This window comes from Macaca fascicularis, chromosome 2 (genome assembly GCF_037993035.2).
Source record: "Macaca fascicularis isolate 582-1 chromosome 2, T2T-MFA8v1.1".
In the NCBI taxonomy this organism is placed as follows: domain Eukaryota; kingdom Metazoa; phylum Chordata; class Mammalia; order Primates; family Cercopithecidae; genus Macaca; species Macaca fascicularis.
In genome coordinates this window covers 81,625,662-81,642,370 of record NC_088376.1, presented here as the reverse complement: position 1 = coordinate 81,642,370, position 16,709 = coordinate 81,625,662, and the positions used below count along the sequence as shown (strand labels likewise).

Genomic DNA, 16,709 nt, shown 5'->3' with positions numbered 1-16,709 from the left:
GGATGAGATCTTTATTTTATGAATTTTATTGTAGCCTTTTTATGATTTTGAAGTTATCTTTATATATGTTATACTTGTTCTGTGATGATACTCCTCTTTTCCCACAAAGAAGAAATTCAAGTGTATAAACTTTGCTAAAAGTTAATGCAGATATTCAGGTGACCTATAAAATATAATAAGAACAAACTATGTACAGATTCAGATTATTAAGTTTTAGGCAGTTTTCTTTTAGAACTTATCACAATACAGTATATTTTATGATATTTTAAAGTTTTCCAAGGAAAACCTGTTTGTCATTAAATATTCAGGCCAGGCGTGGTGGCTTACACTTGTAATCCCAGCACTTTGGGAGGCTGAGTTGGGCAGATCACTTGAGGTCAGGTTTCAAGACCATCCTGGCCAACGTGGTGAAATCCGTCTCTACTGAAAGTACAGAAGTTAGCCGGGCGTGGTTGTGGGTGCCTGTAATCCCAGCTACTCGGGAGGCAGAGACAGGAGAATCGCTTGAACCAGGGAGGTGGAGGGTTGCAGTGAACTGAGATTGTGCCACTGCTCCCCAGTCTGGGTGACAAGAGCAAGACTCTGTCTCAAAAAAAAAAAAAAATTTTTTTTTTTTTCAAATTACTCTTGTCTGGAAAACTTGTAATAGAATTCTGATGATTATGACCTTCTGATATGAACACTTTTTCCTTTAGAGTTATTTACACATTTCTGTATTTTTGAAATCAATACTAATTGTCATTTTTTTCTCTCACAGCTTCATATTCTCCAATTCAGCCTCATTCTCTAATAAAACATCAGCAGATTCCTCTTCATTCACCACCTTCCAAAGTTTCCCATCATCAGCTGATATTACAACAGCAGCAACAGCAAATTCAGCCAATCACACTTCAGAATTCAACTCAAGACCCACCCCCATCCCAGCACTGTATACCACTCCAGAACCATGGGCTTCCTCCAGCTCCCAGTAATGCCCAGTCACAGCATTGTTCACCGATTCAGAGTCATCCGCCTCCTTTAACAGTGTCTCCTAATCAGTCACAGTCAGCACAACAGTCTGTAGTGGTGTCTCCTCCACCACCTCATTCACCAAGTCAGTCTCCTACTATAATTATTCATCCACAAGCACTTATTCAGCCACACCCTCTTGTGTCATCAGCTCTCCAGCCAGGGCCAAATTTGCAGCAGTCCACTGCTAATCAGGTACAACCTACAGCACAGTTGAATCTTCCATCCCATCTTCCACTTCCAGCTTCCCCTGTTGTACACATTGGCCCAGTTCAGCAGTCTGCCTTGGTATCCCCAGGCCAGCAGATTGTCTCTCCATCACACCAGCAATATTCATCCCTGCAGTCCTCTCCAATTCCAATTGCAAGTCCTCCACAGATGTCGACATCTCCTCCAGCTCAGATTCCACCACTGCCCTTGCAGTCTATGCAGTCTTTACAAGTGCAGCCTGAAATTCTGTCCCAGGGCCAGGTTTTGGTGCAGAATGCTTTGGTGTCAGAAGAGGAGCTTCCAGCTGCAGAAGCTTTGGTCCAGTTGCCATTTCAGACTCTTCCTCCTCCACAGACGGTTGCGGTAAACCTACAAGTGCAACCACCAGCACCTGTTGATCCTCCAGTGGTAAGCCCTTGGAAGCTCTTTGACTTTCTTGCTGAACTGAAAGTAAAAACGATTTTTTCCCACACTATATTTTATTGCAAGATCTAAATGCCTATGAACTAAAAAAGCTTGAAATTTCCATGTGTCAGTAGTCTGACAAACATGCTGTATGGGCAAAAAAAATGCCGTTGTTTGTTTAGTATGGTTGCATGCTTTATAATTTGTGATGGTAATTAAAGTCCCTCGTTAATTTTATTACTATTTAAACAAATCCATCTGCTATCTTTACAGAGTTGATTTTTTTTCCCCAAGGGAATGCATTTGAACCAGTGTCATCTGCACAAAGTTTTTTCTCTTAAGGTGATTATCCTTCATAGATCCCTTCTGTTGGCTTGTATGTTCTCAAAACGTGTGGTTTATCTAGCCTAATCCTTTTAGTTTTATGCATCCTGAAGTCCTGGGCCTTTAGGGGATTTTGTTTCAAGTTGGAGGTATGCTTATATGATGTAGTTTTTTGGCAAAATTATCCTTTGTAGTTGAAATTTTATTAAAAAATTTATTCTAGGAGAGAGTCCAGCTTTGCCAAAAATTTAACTGTAGACCATCTTATAGAATTATTAAACTTAATGGTTTTTTATTTCCACTGAGAGAAAATATGTACTTAAAATATTTCTCACTTAAAAAGCTCAAAAAATCTTGGTGGATAAATTTAATACTGAGGATGAAAAAATCCGTTTGGAGGAGTAAAAGTTTTGAATAATTGAGATTGTAGTGGAATTTTTAAGAATAACCTCTAAAAGCAATTACTTGTTGCCTAGAAAGGAAAATTATCTTGAAAAATACTTTTCTTTAAACATTCTCTAAAAGACATTTTAAGATTTATAAAACTGAAATAAGGTCTCTAATTGTTTAGTCAGAAGGGTCAGATTCATAATTTGTAACTGAGGAGAAGAATCTTCCTAAAGGGAGGTTTTGTATTACATCTCATCCAAGAGATTTTGTCACCTAAAAGCTAATAAATACTAGCTCAGAAAGGAGTTTCAAAGTATTTTTTATTATTAATACTTGTTTTTTCTTTTCATACTTGGATTATCCTCAATGTTCCTTAATGGAAAGCATTTTGATTCTCATGAAACAAATGTATAGATTTTTGTATTCTTGTCATTCTGACTGATCTTAATAGGCACAAAGAGATTGAATTCTTCTTTCTGTGAATTTTTATTAAAATTAGAACTTGACTGGGTGTGGTGGCTCACACCTGTAATCCTAGCACTTTGGGAGGCTGAGGTGGGCTGATCACCTGAGCTCAGGAATTCGAGACCAGCCTGGCAAACAAGACGAAACCCTGTCTACACAAAAAAATAAAAAAATTACCCAGGAGTGGTGGCCATGCCTGTAATCCCAGCTACTCGGGGTGCTGAGGCAGGAGAATCACTTGAACCTGGGAGGTGGAGGTTGCAGTGGGCTGAGATTGTGGCCTGGGTAACTGAGCAAAACTTTGTCTCAAAAAAAGGGAAAGAAATTTTTTTTTAAAGTTTGTCATTCAGTTATCATGTCTATATTTTCTTTCAATAGATTTTTGGAGTTTACTGTGGATATTGTAACAAAAACAGGAGTTTAGGAAGTGTACAGCACCTTCAAAAAATTTTTAATTTAAATTACTTTCTCACTACCTAGTTCAGTGATTTGGTTTTTAACCAGTAAAAAGTAAGGCAGTTTCCAGATAGGGCATAATAGAAAAGAAAAAAATACAATTAAAAAACAAAAAAAAACAAGTAAAAAATACTTCTTTATAGTCCTTGTATTTTTTTAATTGTTTATATTAGGGGAAGCTATGGAGGAGCAAATTTGGGATAGAAATATAAGGCTGGGTGTTGTGCCTCACACCTGTAATCCCAGCACTTTGGGAGGCCAAGGCAGGTGGATCACCTGAGGTCAGGAGTTCAAGACCAGCCTGGCCAACATAGAGAAACCCCATCTCTACTAAAAATACAAAAATTAGCTGGGCATGGTGGCGAATGCCTGTAATCCCAGCTGCTTGGGAGACTGAGGCACAAGAATGGCTTGAACCTGCAAGGCAGAGGTTGCAGTGAGCCGAGATCGCACCACTGCACTCGAGGTTGGGTGACAGAGTAAGACTCTGTCTCAGAAAAAAGAGAAAGAGAGAGAGAGAGGGAAAGAGAAATGTATATATTTGGAACATAATACTTTAAAAACTAAAGCCAAAAATATTTTCTTGCCTCCTGCACTTCTACCTTAAAACATTTTTGGAAGTTTAAAAAATGATATTAATAACTTTCTCTGCTATCACTGATATGGTTATTATGCTTGCTATGAATATTTCTATGTTACCTTTCTAAATATTTTTTAATCTTTTATCTTTCTTTGGGTAACATAACTCTTTAATAATTTAACTTCTATTTTTTTATTACCTTTGACCAAATGTGTTATTTTTTCCATTAAAACACATTTCTTCACAGTTTATATTTTTCTGGTTGTTTCAAATACTTAAAGGTAGAAAGTTGTATTTTTTAAGACATGTGGAAATTTGAAAGATCAGGGTGAATTTTCAAAGTAAAATCAGGATTTTTTAAAGATACTTAAGAATTAAAGTTTTTTATTGACATTTGGATATAAATATGTTGAGGGTAGATAATTTAGAACTAATAAACAAATATTCCTCAGTTTATTTAGGAAAGGGAAACAGATGGGAATATTGGACTTTATTGAGGTAAGTTTGGCAGTCTTTGTTATTTTTAGAATAGTTATAGTTATGAGCTAAACAGTAATTGTGATGTGCAGTTTCCTAATGATCTTGTAAGTGAGCAAAACCTCTACTTTGCTTTTTTCAACATTTTAGTTGTTGCATTTAGATTTGTTAATGCTGATTGTGCCAGATGTCTGTGACAGATTTGTTTTTGCCTACTTCTTTTGTTCATGCACTTATTTCGTCTTTATATGAGAGTTCTGGAAGTACATATAGTTAGCTTTAAGTATAATGAGTGGAAAGTATTTTACAGTATTTGGTGGATTATTTCAAAATATGCTGTTTGTGTTATGGCTTTTTTCATCCTTTAAATTCTTCTGTTGTTTTTAAAAATCAGAATTCTATGTATGATCAAGCTTTGATTTCTTAAAAGATGCTCTAGCAGATGTTTGAATAACATGTAACTGCATTAGGATTAAAGAGAGTTTCAGCATTTTAAGCAAAGATCATGTTCTTGGGAAGAAAAGTACTATCTATTATACCGAAGGAACTGAAGGAATGCTACATAGATAAAATTGAGCTGGTTGATAAAACCATATTTGTTTAATTATCTCTGAATTAACATTTCTAACACTAAGGCAAATTAAAGTTTTCACTGTGACAGCACTTACCCTTGGGGACTAGATTTTTTTTCTTAATACCCAGACGCTTTTTAGAATGATTTTACCTATATTGGGCGCTATCATCATTTAAAAAACCGTTATCATCATGAACAGATGTAGCAGGTATAATTGTTGCTCTGAGCAATAACAAATGACTGCTTTCACTTTTGAGATTCAGGCATGAGGCACAGAATCTAATCTGTCTTAGTTTCCAGGTGCAGGGTTGTGAGCGAATAACTTTAAAAAATGTTGCCTACTTTGTAGCTGATTCAGATCATGGTTCTGAATTTTATATTTGGTATAATATTATATTTGATATAAAATTATCCAGCAACAGTAGAATTTTAAAGTTGTACAAAAGACAAAAGAAGATGTTTTATTCTTAGTGGAGCCTTGGAAAGATTATTTATTTTAGTTTAGTTTTGACTGTCACCTATTGTTACCTTTATAACTTATTGTTATATCCTTATAGATGAAGCTTGATTGTCCCTTTTACAACACATGGGTTTTTTGGTTTCAGAAATCCTGACCACTTTTATATACAATTTTATATACCTTAAAACATCAAACTTTTAAAATTGTTTGATTAAAAATGCACACAATATTAGATGTCACTGAAAGGTTTCTTGTGAATGTTGGAAGTTTTTTTGTTTGTTTGTTTTTTAACATTTATGGGGCTAGGTGTGCGGTGGCTCATGCCTGTAATCCCAGCACTTTGAGAGGCCAAGGCAGGAGGATCACTTGAGCCCAGGAGTTTGAGACCAGCCTGGGCAACATGGTGAGACCTCATCTCTACAAAAAAACATTTTAAAATTAGCTGGGCGTGTTAGTGAACATCTGTGGTCCCAGCTACTCAGGAGCCTGAGCCTGGAGGTCAAGGCTGAGTGAGCCATGATGGAGCCACTGCTCTCCAGCCTGGGCAGCAGAGTGAGACCCTTTCTCAAAAAACATTTTTTTAACGGGAAGAATAGTCAGTTTGGTTAAATAAGATTTTAAAAACTCATAATTTTTGTAAACTTAAGTAATAAACTTTATAGGTAAAAGAAGGGAAATTAACTCTTATGGTTTTGTGTTTAGTAATCATTTTTCATAAATAATGGTTAAGTAAATAATAAATGATAAATTAAAATACCCATGTCAATCTCTAGAAGTATTCTTTGAAATGGAAACATTAATAATAAGATATTGGCCTGGCATGGTGGCTCATGCCTGTAATCCCAGCATTTTGGGAGGCCAAGCCGGGCAGATCACGAGGTCAAGAGATCAAGACCATCATGGCCAACCTGGTGAAACCCCGTCTCTACTAAAAAGTACAAAAAATTAGCTGGGCGTGGTGGCATGTGGCTGAGGCAGGAGAATCACATGAACCCGTGAGGCAGAGATTGCAGTGAGCTGAGTTCGCACCACTGCGCTCCAGCCTGGCAACAGGGCGAGACTCCGTCAAAAAAAAAAAAAAAAAAAGTATTTCTACTTACATAGCTCCTTCTCAGGTTGCTTTCAATTCCATTTTCCTTTTTCTTTTTTTTGAGATGGAGTCTCACTCTGTCACCCAGGCTGGAGTGCAGTGGCCTGATCTTGGCTCACTGCAACCTCTGTCTCCCAGGTTCAAGTGATTCTCTTGATTCAGCCTCCCAAGTAGCTGGAACTACAGGCACCTGCCACTATGTCTGGCTACTTTTTGTATTTTTTTTTTTAGTAGACGCAGGGTTTCACCATGTTGACCAGGCTGGTGTGGAACTCCTGACCTCCGGTGATCCACCCACCTCGGCCTCCCAAAGTGCTGGATTGCAGGCATGAGCCACTGCACCTGGCTCCATTTTCCTTCTTAAGTATAATCTTATACAATTGGATAACAAGGTGGTTAAGTTATAGACTTAAAAACTTTTCTCCCATAAGTATGGAACATTATAAAAAGAGTAAAAAAATAAGGTGTCAAAGAGCTTAGGCTGTGTGTGTGTGTGTATGTGTGTGTATTTCAAGGAAAGATATTTTCTGTTTGCATATTACTGTATAAAGAGTCATTAGATTGTTGAGTAGAACAGAAAAGGAGAGATGTAATTGCATATCATTTTTGTAGATTCTCAGATGTTACTTTTTATAATTTAATCTTTAAATTACATAATAATAAGGAAGAGCCTGGGATAGAATCCTACGTGTCCTAATATAATGTGTCATTGTGGGGATTTACTTAGTGTGCCTGTGAAAAATGTTAGTATCTGTTTTGAGTCATGACAGTTAGAAGCTAACAAAAACAGTTGAATTCCCAAAATCGTTATTTTATTTGTATTTTTTAATTATCAAAATTAAAAATATGTTCAGACTTGACTATCCTTTTTTGAAACCTTAGTGATTTTTGGTGTAGATACTGATTCACAGCTTGCTTTCAGTCAAATATTATCAAGAAATATGAAAAACTTCATTTGAGCAATTTTAAAGTTTTCCTTTCAGCCTGTCAGTAGTCATTTTTGCCTTGTTTTTAAATTTAATACACATAGAATTTAGTTTTCTGAAATTAAGAACACTTGATTAAATTTAGTTTTGGAAACATTTTAAGGCAGTGTGGTTTGTCATTGCAGGTTTATCAGGTAGAAGATGTGTGTGAAGAAGAAATGCCAGAAGAGTCAGATGAATGTGTCCGGATGGATAGAACCCCACCACCACCCACTTTGTCTCCAGCAGCTATAACTGTGGGGAGAGGAGAAGATTTGACTTCTGAACATCCTTTGTTAGGTGAGAAAATACCAACATTTGTGGGAATTTTTCTATTTGATAAATGTTAATAATAGGAAAAGTTGATTTTTTTCCCTCTCCTCCTTTCCCCTCTTTTTGTAGCTGGAACTACAGGTACACGCCATTACACCTGGCTCATTTTTTATTTTTTGTAGAGACGAGGTCTTACTATGTTGCTTAAGCTGGTCTTGAACTACTGGCCTTTAGCGATTCTCCTGCTTTGGCCTTGCAAAGTGTCGGGATTACAGGTGCGAGCCATTGCACCCAGCCTGTTTCTTCACTAGAGATGATATTAAACGAATTTGTTATGGTAGTTAATTGTAACAAAATACAGATTTGAGTTTAAGATTCTTTTTTTGAGACAGGGTCTCACTGTGTCATCCAGGCTCAATCATAGCTCATTGCAACCCCGATCTCCTGGGCTCAAGTGATTCTTCTGCCCCAGCTTCCAAATGGCTGGGTCTACAGGAACCTTCCAGCACACTTGGCTAATTTTTTATTTTTGTAGAGTTAGGATCTCATCCTGTTGCCCAGGCTTGTCTCAAACTCCTGGGTACAGGTGATCCTCTTGCCTCGGCTTCCCAAAGTGCTGGGATTACAGGTGTGAGCTACCATGCCCAGCCTGGAAAATTCTTTGATAGCAGGGAAGCTCAATAACTTACAAATTGTTCAGTACCATCCAAATGAAAACCTATCATTTCAGGCTTCTATATTTTCAGTGGTTTGTGCAGACATGTTTCATATGCTCATTCACATTCATGTATCAGGCTATTTCTAGTTAAAAAATTAGAATAAATGAAAATTCTTTCAAAAGATTTAAATTATACTTTCCAAAAATCATGAAATATTCTAAGCCATATGTGATATTCCTCACAATTGTTTGTGATTCAGACTGAGTAAGTGCTTTCAAAAGTGTTCTTTAGTATTTATAGTACTTAAGTTAAACCTCACTAAATTCTTACAAGAATTTGTAAGACATGAATTAAAAAAATTCTTACCTGGGCTTGTTGGTGCATGCCTGGAGTCCCAGCTTTGTTGGAGGCTGAGGTAGGAGCATCACTTGAGCCCTGGAGTTCAAGTTCAGCCTGTACAACGGAGCTACAAAAAAAAGTTGTCTCTTAAAAAAAAGTTCTTGTGCTTAACCATTCAAAGTCTTATTCACGATTTCAGTGCTGTTTATGAGTTCAAACAAATCTCCTGTATGTGCCTCCTCACAAAGCTACTGTGTATCCTAGGTATTTTACTAAACATAAATGTTTCATGTTAATTTTTAATATTTATGAATGTTAGGGTTAGAGGTTGGCACACTGCTCACTGTTCAGATCTTTTCTGCTGCCTATTTTCTTTCTCTTTTTTTTTAAGAGACAGGGTCTCACTTTGTTGCCCAGGTTGGCCTCTTAACTGCTGAGCTCATGTAATCCTGCCTCAGCCTCCTGAATAGCTGGTAGTACAGGTGCTCTCCACCATGCATGGCTTGCTGCTTATTTTTGTATGGTCCAAGCTAATGATGGTTTTTACATTTCTGAATGGTTGAAAATAATCAAAAGAAGAATAATCGTTCATGTCATGAAAATATATGTAAAATTCAAATTTCATTGTCCATAAATAGAGTTCTGTGAAACATAGCCACACACTCATTTGTTCAGATATTGTGGCTGCTTTTTACTAACCACAAAGTTAAGTAGTTGTAGAAACCATATGACCATTTATGGAAAGTTTGCTGACGCCTGATCTGAATAATACTGATCTTGGTTCTGGCTTTGTTGTACGTATTCTGTTCTATTGAATATGTACATTGCCCTCATTATCATTTTCAGTTAAGACGGACTACTACAACAGGCATGGAAACAAACTGTTATGGGACACTGTCCCTGTCTGCTGTCCAGGCAACACTTGCCCTCTGCTTTCTTTAGCGTGCCATATCCCCTTCCCTTCTTTTCTCTCGAGCTTCTATTCCCTCACTACTATCGCAAATCTCTAGAGAGCCTAAAAGGGGAAATTTAATTTTCTTTTAACTTTTCCCCCTCCTGAAAAGTAGAAAACATTTAGTCAATAAACTTATATAAAATATTTAAGGTGAGTTTTATATTACTGCTTTTTTTTTTTTTCTTTGAGACAGAGTCTGGCTCTGTCGCCCAGGCTGGAGTGCAGTGGCACGATCTCGGCTCACTGCAGCTTCTGCCTCCTGGGTTCAAGTGATTCTTCTGCCTCAGCATTCCGAGTAGCTGGGATTACAGGCGTCTGGCTAATTTTTGTATTTTAGTAGACACAGGGTTTCACCATGTTGGCCTCGAACTCTCGACCTCAGGCGATCCACCCACTTTGGCCTCTCAAAGTGCTGGGATTACAGACATGAGCCACTGCACCTGGTCTATTATTGCCTTTTTATTCAAAGTAATACCTCAAAAGACTTAAGAAAGTTTTTAGTATCAAATCTTTGTGGTTTACACTGAAACGGTTTTATGTTGCTGCGGATTTCCTGGAGTTTTGATTTAAAGGCAGAGATGTAAGTTTTATTGCTAATCTGTCATGAGATGAGAGTTAAAAAAAATAAATGTCAGTTTTATTGAATAGTAAACTTACATTTTAGTTGTGATTTAATTACAAAATAAGCATTACTAATAGTACTTGAAGGAAGTTTAAACATTTCTGAAATATTGGAACACGAGTATCTTTCCATATTTTCCTCAGGAATGTAGTCTGAGATCCTGACAAGCACGTCTCTCTGGCTAAATTGTCAAAGTACAATGTAGACTTGAATCTTCCTATAATTTACCTCATACTTATTACTCTTCTGTAATATTTGAGGGTGAACTAAAGCACAGGATAATTTTTTTACAGTAACTCTTATCAAATCTTGAAATAAACTAACTTGCAGAAATAGACTTGTTTCCATCTGGGATTCAGTTGTTATAAATCTTTAAAATGCTTTGAAAGTAAAAAGCATCTATACAAAAAGAAAAATCTCACATCTCTTGTTCAGTAAGTGATACTGAGAATAGACAGATTTGTGGCAAAATCTTATCAGTTAGAACTTGGGTTTTCTCTCATACTTCTCTTAAATCTAGAGGGCATAATAATTGTGTTTCTTTTTCTATTATAATACATGAATGTTTCTCATGTTTTCGATTTTTACAACTTATGTAAATAGCTATTACCATCTTCAAAGAGTAATTTACAGCTCTATTTTGAACAAAATTTAGGACTGTAAGTTTGGTACATTTATGCATATGATCTGGATATTAATTAGAACATACAGCAAACTTTATTTCTTGAACATACCAAACTATACTTAATGCAGCTTTATATTTTAAAAGTAAAGTATCTCTTATCTCTAAATCTGTAAGGGACATTAAAATTTTAGTTTAGGTTTCAGTTCTTCATAGATTTGTTTTTTCCATTCTATAGAAAAGTACCTTTCAGTCCTACTTCAGAATTTTTAATCTTTCATCCTTTGTCCCCTCCTAGAAGTACATGTGAAGAGTTGGTATGTGAGATAGGATTTTTGTGAAGTTCTTCAGTTTGATAACAGATTTGTACAATTGTGTATTTGTTCCTAGAAATTAGCAAATTAACATTTTCTGCTGATTTTTTCTTTTTTTTTTTTCTTTTGCTTTTTATAGATTGTGTGACTTTGTGTGACTTTAAACAGGTTTTCCAGTACAGTTTGTTTTGGTGGATTATTTGGCGAAACTAGATTGATTTATGGATATAACTGCTGTGAAGGCTGGGCATGGTGGCTTATACCTGTAATCTCAGCACTTTGAGACGCTGAGGCAGGAGGATCACTTGAGTCTAGGAGTTACAGATCAGCTGGGCAACAAAGTGAGACACCATCTCTACAAAAAACATTTTAAAAAAATTATCCAGGCAGCAAGGTGCAGTGAGTGGCTCACGCCTGTTAATACCAGCACTTTGGGAGGCCGAGGCAGGCGGATCACAAGGTCTGGGAGATAGAGACCATCCTGGCTAACATGGTGAAACCCCGTCTCTACTGAAAATATAAAAAATTAGCCAGGCATGGTGGCGGGCGCCTGTAGTCCCAGCTACTCGGGAGGCTGAGGCAGGAGAATGGTGTGAACCCGGGAGGTGGAGCTTGCAGTGAGCCGAGATTGTGCCACGGCACACCAGATAGAGCGAGACTCCGTCTCAAAAAAAAAAAAAAAATTATCCAGGCATGGTGGCACACACCTGTGGTCCCAGCTACTCAAGAGGTAGGAGAATCACCTGAGCCTGGGAGGTTGAGGCTGCAGTGAGCCTTGATCATGCTGTTGGACTCCAGCTTGGGCGATATGTAGCTGGTCTCCCAAAAAAATACAAATAAATAAATCTACTTATTCTGTAGATTTCATGACCCCATTTCATTTAAGCATACTTTCAAAGTACTCCACTGGCCCACCTATACCCTTTGGAATATATAAATAGGAACCTAGGGGATTTAATAGCTTAAAATTAAAAAACATCAAAACAAAACCAAGCAACCATTTTAGTATAAATTATTCGTAAGTTTATATCTTGAAACAGTTTCATGTCTCATGAGAACAATTTTTTTTTTTTTTTTTTTTTTTGAGACAGAGTTTCAACTCTTATCGCTTAGGCTGGAGTGCAGTGGCATAGTCTCGGCTCACTGCAGCCTCCGCCTCCCAAGTAACTGGGATTACAGCTGAGTTCAAGCGATTTTCCTGTCTCGGCCTCCCAAGTAGCTGGGATTACAGGCATGCACCACCATGCCCTGCTGATTTTTTTTTTGGTAGAAATGGGGTTTCACCCTGTTGGCCAGGCTAGTGTCGAACTCCTGACCTCAGGTGATCCACCCACCTCGGCCTCTCAAAGTCCTGGCATTACAAGCGTGAGCCATTGTGCCCGGCCCAATTTGTTAAACAAAGGTTTGAATAACTTTGAGCATGTTACCCTCTTCTATAAAGTGGAAATAATAGTAGCTTCTACCTCAGAAGATTATTATACAGATTAAATGAGGTCTTAAGGTTCTTAGAACAGTTTTTGAAAGTATCAGATATTAACTATTGTTATTATTTATTCTTGAATTCTCTTTCATTTGCTTGGGCAAAATGCTAAAAAATTTTTAAATGACTTTTTTTTTTTTTTTCAGAGCAAGTGGAATTACCTGCTGTGGCATCAGTCAGTGCTTCAGTAATTAAATCTCCATCAGATCCCTCACATGTTTCTGTTCCACCACCTCCATTGTTACTTCCAGCTGCCACCACAAGGAGTAACAGTACATCTATGCATAGTAGCATTCCCAGTATAGAGAATAAACCTCCACAGGCTATTGTGAAACCACAGATCCTAACCCATGTTATTGAAGGCTTTGTGATTCAGGAAGGATTGGAGCCATTTCCTGTAAGTAGCAAGCATATTTTGTGTGTGTTTATAATTTATATAACATTATTTTAAAAATTATATATTACTATTCTCTAATAAAAAACTTGTAATTTTATTTCACGAAAGTTGTCCATTTTAATCTAGCATTTATCTCTCTTTTTACTTCCTTTATTTCCAAATGTTTATGTAGAATTTTATGCCAGCTAAGTTTAGATGCATCAACTAAGGGAAAAAAATTTCAGGACACATTTTTAGAATTTTTTTTTTTTTTTTTTTTTTTTTTTTTGAGACGGAGTCTCGCTCTGTCGCCCAGGCTGGAGTGCAGTGGCCGGATCTCAGCTCACTGCAAGCTCCGCCTCCTGGGTTTACACCATTCTCCTGCCTCAGCCTCCCGAGTAGCTGGGACTACAGGCACCCGCCACCTCGCCCGGCTAGTTTTTTGTATTTTTTAGTAGAGACGGGGTTTCACCATGTTAGCCAGGATGGTCTTGATCTCCTGACCTCGTGATCCGCCCGTCTCGGCCTCCCAAAGTGCTGGGATTACAGGCTTGAGCCACCGCGCCCGGCATTTTTATAATTTTTAGAGAAAGGTAGTTGGAAGTTTATCCAGTGAAATAAACTTTTCTATTTTTTCTTTTTTTTTTTTTAGACAGGATCTTGCTCTGTTGCCTAGGCTATAGTGCAGTGGTATGATAATGGCTCACTGTTACCTTGACCCCTGGGTCTCAATTGATTCTTCCACCTCAGCCAACTGAGTAGCTGAGACTGCAGGTGTGTTCTACCGTGCCCCACTAATTTTTGTATTTTTTTGTAGAGACAAGGACTTGCTATGTTGCCCAGGCTGGTTTTGAACTCCTGAGGTCCCAAAATGCTGGGATTACAGGTGTGAGCCATGGCGTGGCGCTCAGCCTATTTTTTCTTTTTAAGGAAACTGAAACGACAGCTGAAGTGTACTACTATTTTTATTTTTATTTATTTATTTATGTTTTTGAGACAGAGTCTCGCTCTGACACCCAGGCTGGAGTGCAGTGGCACTATCTCAGTTCACTGCAACCTTCGCCTCCCGGGTTCAGGTGATTCTCATGCCTTAGCTACGTGAGTAGCTGGGACTACAGGCGTGCACCACCATGCCTGGCCAGTTTTTGTATTTTTGGTACAGAAGAGGGGCTTTCACCATGTTGACGAGGCTGGTCTCAAACTCCTGGCCTCAAGTGATCTACTGCCTCAGCCTCCCAAAGTGCTGTGATTACAGGCGTGACCCACTGCACCTGGCCATAAAGTGTATTATTTTAAATCATCTGAAGTTACAGCTGAAGTTACCCAATTGATGGTTTGTAATTAGCCAATATATTTTCTCGTTATTCCTAAATTTTAGCCTTCAATCATATTTTTCAAATGCTTTAAAATGTTCCACTCAGAATGAAGGTGCTCTATCACTACAGGTCTTACAACTTGAGGCTAAGCTGTACATAAGTTGTATGCTAATATCTAGAGATAAACATTTTTCCTTGGAAAATATATCAAAGACAGGCAGATATAAAAAATATGAAAATTTTTTGAAGGCATTTTGAGTCATCTGGATTTTCAGATTCATGGGTGACAGTCTTGCATTATGGTAGATAGCTACCCAGTCAGTTGTTTTTGTGTTCAGTTTCCTCTGTGTGTGTGTGTGTGTGTGTGTGTGTGTGTGTGTGTGTGTGTGTGTGTGTGTGAAACTTGGATTTCCGATAACAATTCTCATACAGTGGATGGAGGAACAGTCTTTTTTCCCGTCTGCTCCATTCTGACCATGTAACTTGTTAAGTCATTCAAACTTTCTGATCTTTAGTTTGCTTATTCGTCAGACGGAGATGGTGCTTTGCTCTTATGGTTGTCGAGAGAACTAAATGTGCATAAATTATTCCCTATGGTACTTGGCACTTCATAGCCATAGCCATTATTATCTGTTACCACTAGTGAGAGCCATAACTTTTGTTTTTCACATTACAAAACTAATACATGTTCTAAATGGAAAATTTGGGAAATGTACAGGGCAAATGATCCCCATTAATACCACAATATGTTTATGTGTATATATACCACAGTACACATTAATACCACAGTATGTATATGTACATATATACACAATACCTATGTGGTATATATACACATATACATATTGCGGTATTAATGTATATGTGTTTGTATATATAATGTATAGATGTTATATATACATACAGTCAAGATTATTATTGTACATACAGTTCTTTCACTGAGGAAATTTGAGTATTTATTTTCTCATATTATTAATAGTATTGGAAACATTTTGAAAGGTTACATAAAATTTCACTTTATGAACATCCATGTAATCTTTCCATTATTGTTGGACATTAGGTTTCCATTTTTTCACTGTTCAAATAGTTCTGAAGGGAATATCTGTATATAAATCATACACATTTTAAATAAGTTTCTTAGTATGAATTTTTAGAAATAGAGTTATTACATAGATATTCATAAGACTTGATATGAATTGCTGAATTATTTTTTGGAAAAATAATTTAAATTTATTCATCTGTGAGAAGTGTATGCCCTTAGTAGCATTGAATATGAGTTTTTCTTTAAGCAATAACTTTAATGAATTTTAATTTCACTTGAGGCATATTAAATATCTAACTGACATGAACAAAATTTTTAAAAAGTTTGTGAGTGATTATACTCTAAGGTTAAATGTAAAAATTTCTATCCAATAAGCTGTTGTTCCCCATATGTGGCAGATATTGGAGATTTAACCAGCATTCTTGAGGAATAAGATATTCTAGTCATTCTGTTTTTTAAATTAGCTGAGGGCTCACCAGTGAATCAATGAATATATTTGGTCTGAGTTGTTTTTGTTGAAAGTATTTCTAAAATAAGTAGTATTCCTGAGTTAACCAAGTATACTGAATATAAGTGAATATTTTGATGTTAATTTGTTAATATTTGAAGATTTTCCATTTCCTTTGTGATTATAGTGGATTAAGTTGCTAAACTAGGATTCAGAAGACTTGAAATCTAGTCCTCATTCTATTTTTGTAAGCAAATCACCTAAACACTTTGAATTTTAGTTTTCTTAGAAGCTTTGTGCATGAAAAATCTTAATTAGTTGAGGATACTGGCAAATCAAAATTTACTGATGGTCTTTTCTTTGTCTTGCATTCATATGGAAAACACTAAAATTGGCTGGGCACGGTGGCTCACGCCTGTAATCCCAGCATTTTGGGAGGCTGAGGCAGGCGGATCACCTGAGGTTGGGAGTTTGAGATCAGCCTGACCAACATGAAGAAACCCCGTCTCTACTAAAAATACAAAATAAGCCAGGGGTGGTGGCACATGCCTGTAAACCCAGCTGCTTTGGAGGCCGAGATAGGAGAATCGCTTGAACCCGGGAGGTGGAGATTGTGGTGAGCCAAGATCGCACCGTTGCAACAAGAGCAAAACTTCGTTTCCAAAAAATAGAAAGAAAGAAAAAGAAAACCTTAAATTTATGAAGAAAAAAATTAGTCTCCACAAAGAACTTGAGAGAGAATTGCTTGAGTAGACTTTTTAAAGTTTAAAAAAAAAACCCAACTCCTAAATATACTGACAGTTACTGCCTTTGTTTTTCAGTGTTGGATTGAGCTACCAAAATATTCACAGTGCAGGAT

At 37.0% G+C, this 16,709-nt stretch overlaps 1 protein-coding gene across 50 annotated transcripts in view; it reads left to right on the top strand.

Moving 5' to 3' along the window:
• PHC3 (polyhomeotic homolog 3) overlaps positions 1 to 16,709 on the top strand; it is a 94,318-nt gene that overhangs the window by 50,970 nt on the left and 26,639 nt on the right. For 27 of the 50 annotated variants that reach the window (XR_012430852.1, XR_012430837.1, XR_012430845.1 and 24 more), the window contains 3 exons: positions 758 to 1,626; positions 7,551 to 7,704; positions 12,815 to 13,065. Coding sequence is in view for 18 of the 50 variants with exons in the window: in XM_005546357.4 (XP_005546414.1) it covers positions 758 to 1,626; positions 7,551 to 7,704; positions 12,815 to 13,065 (1,274 nt within the window). In the remaining 32 variants the exon portion in view is untranslated. Of the gene's footprint in view, positions 1 to 757; positions 1,627 to 1,896; positions 1,966 to 7,550; positions 7,705 to 12,814; positions 13,066 to 16,709 lie in introns of all 50 variants that reach the window. The other 23 variants (XR_012430840.1, XR_006696151.2, XR_012430831.1 and 20 more) reach the window with 2 other exon arrangements.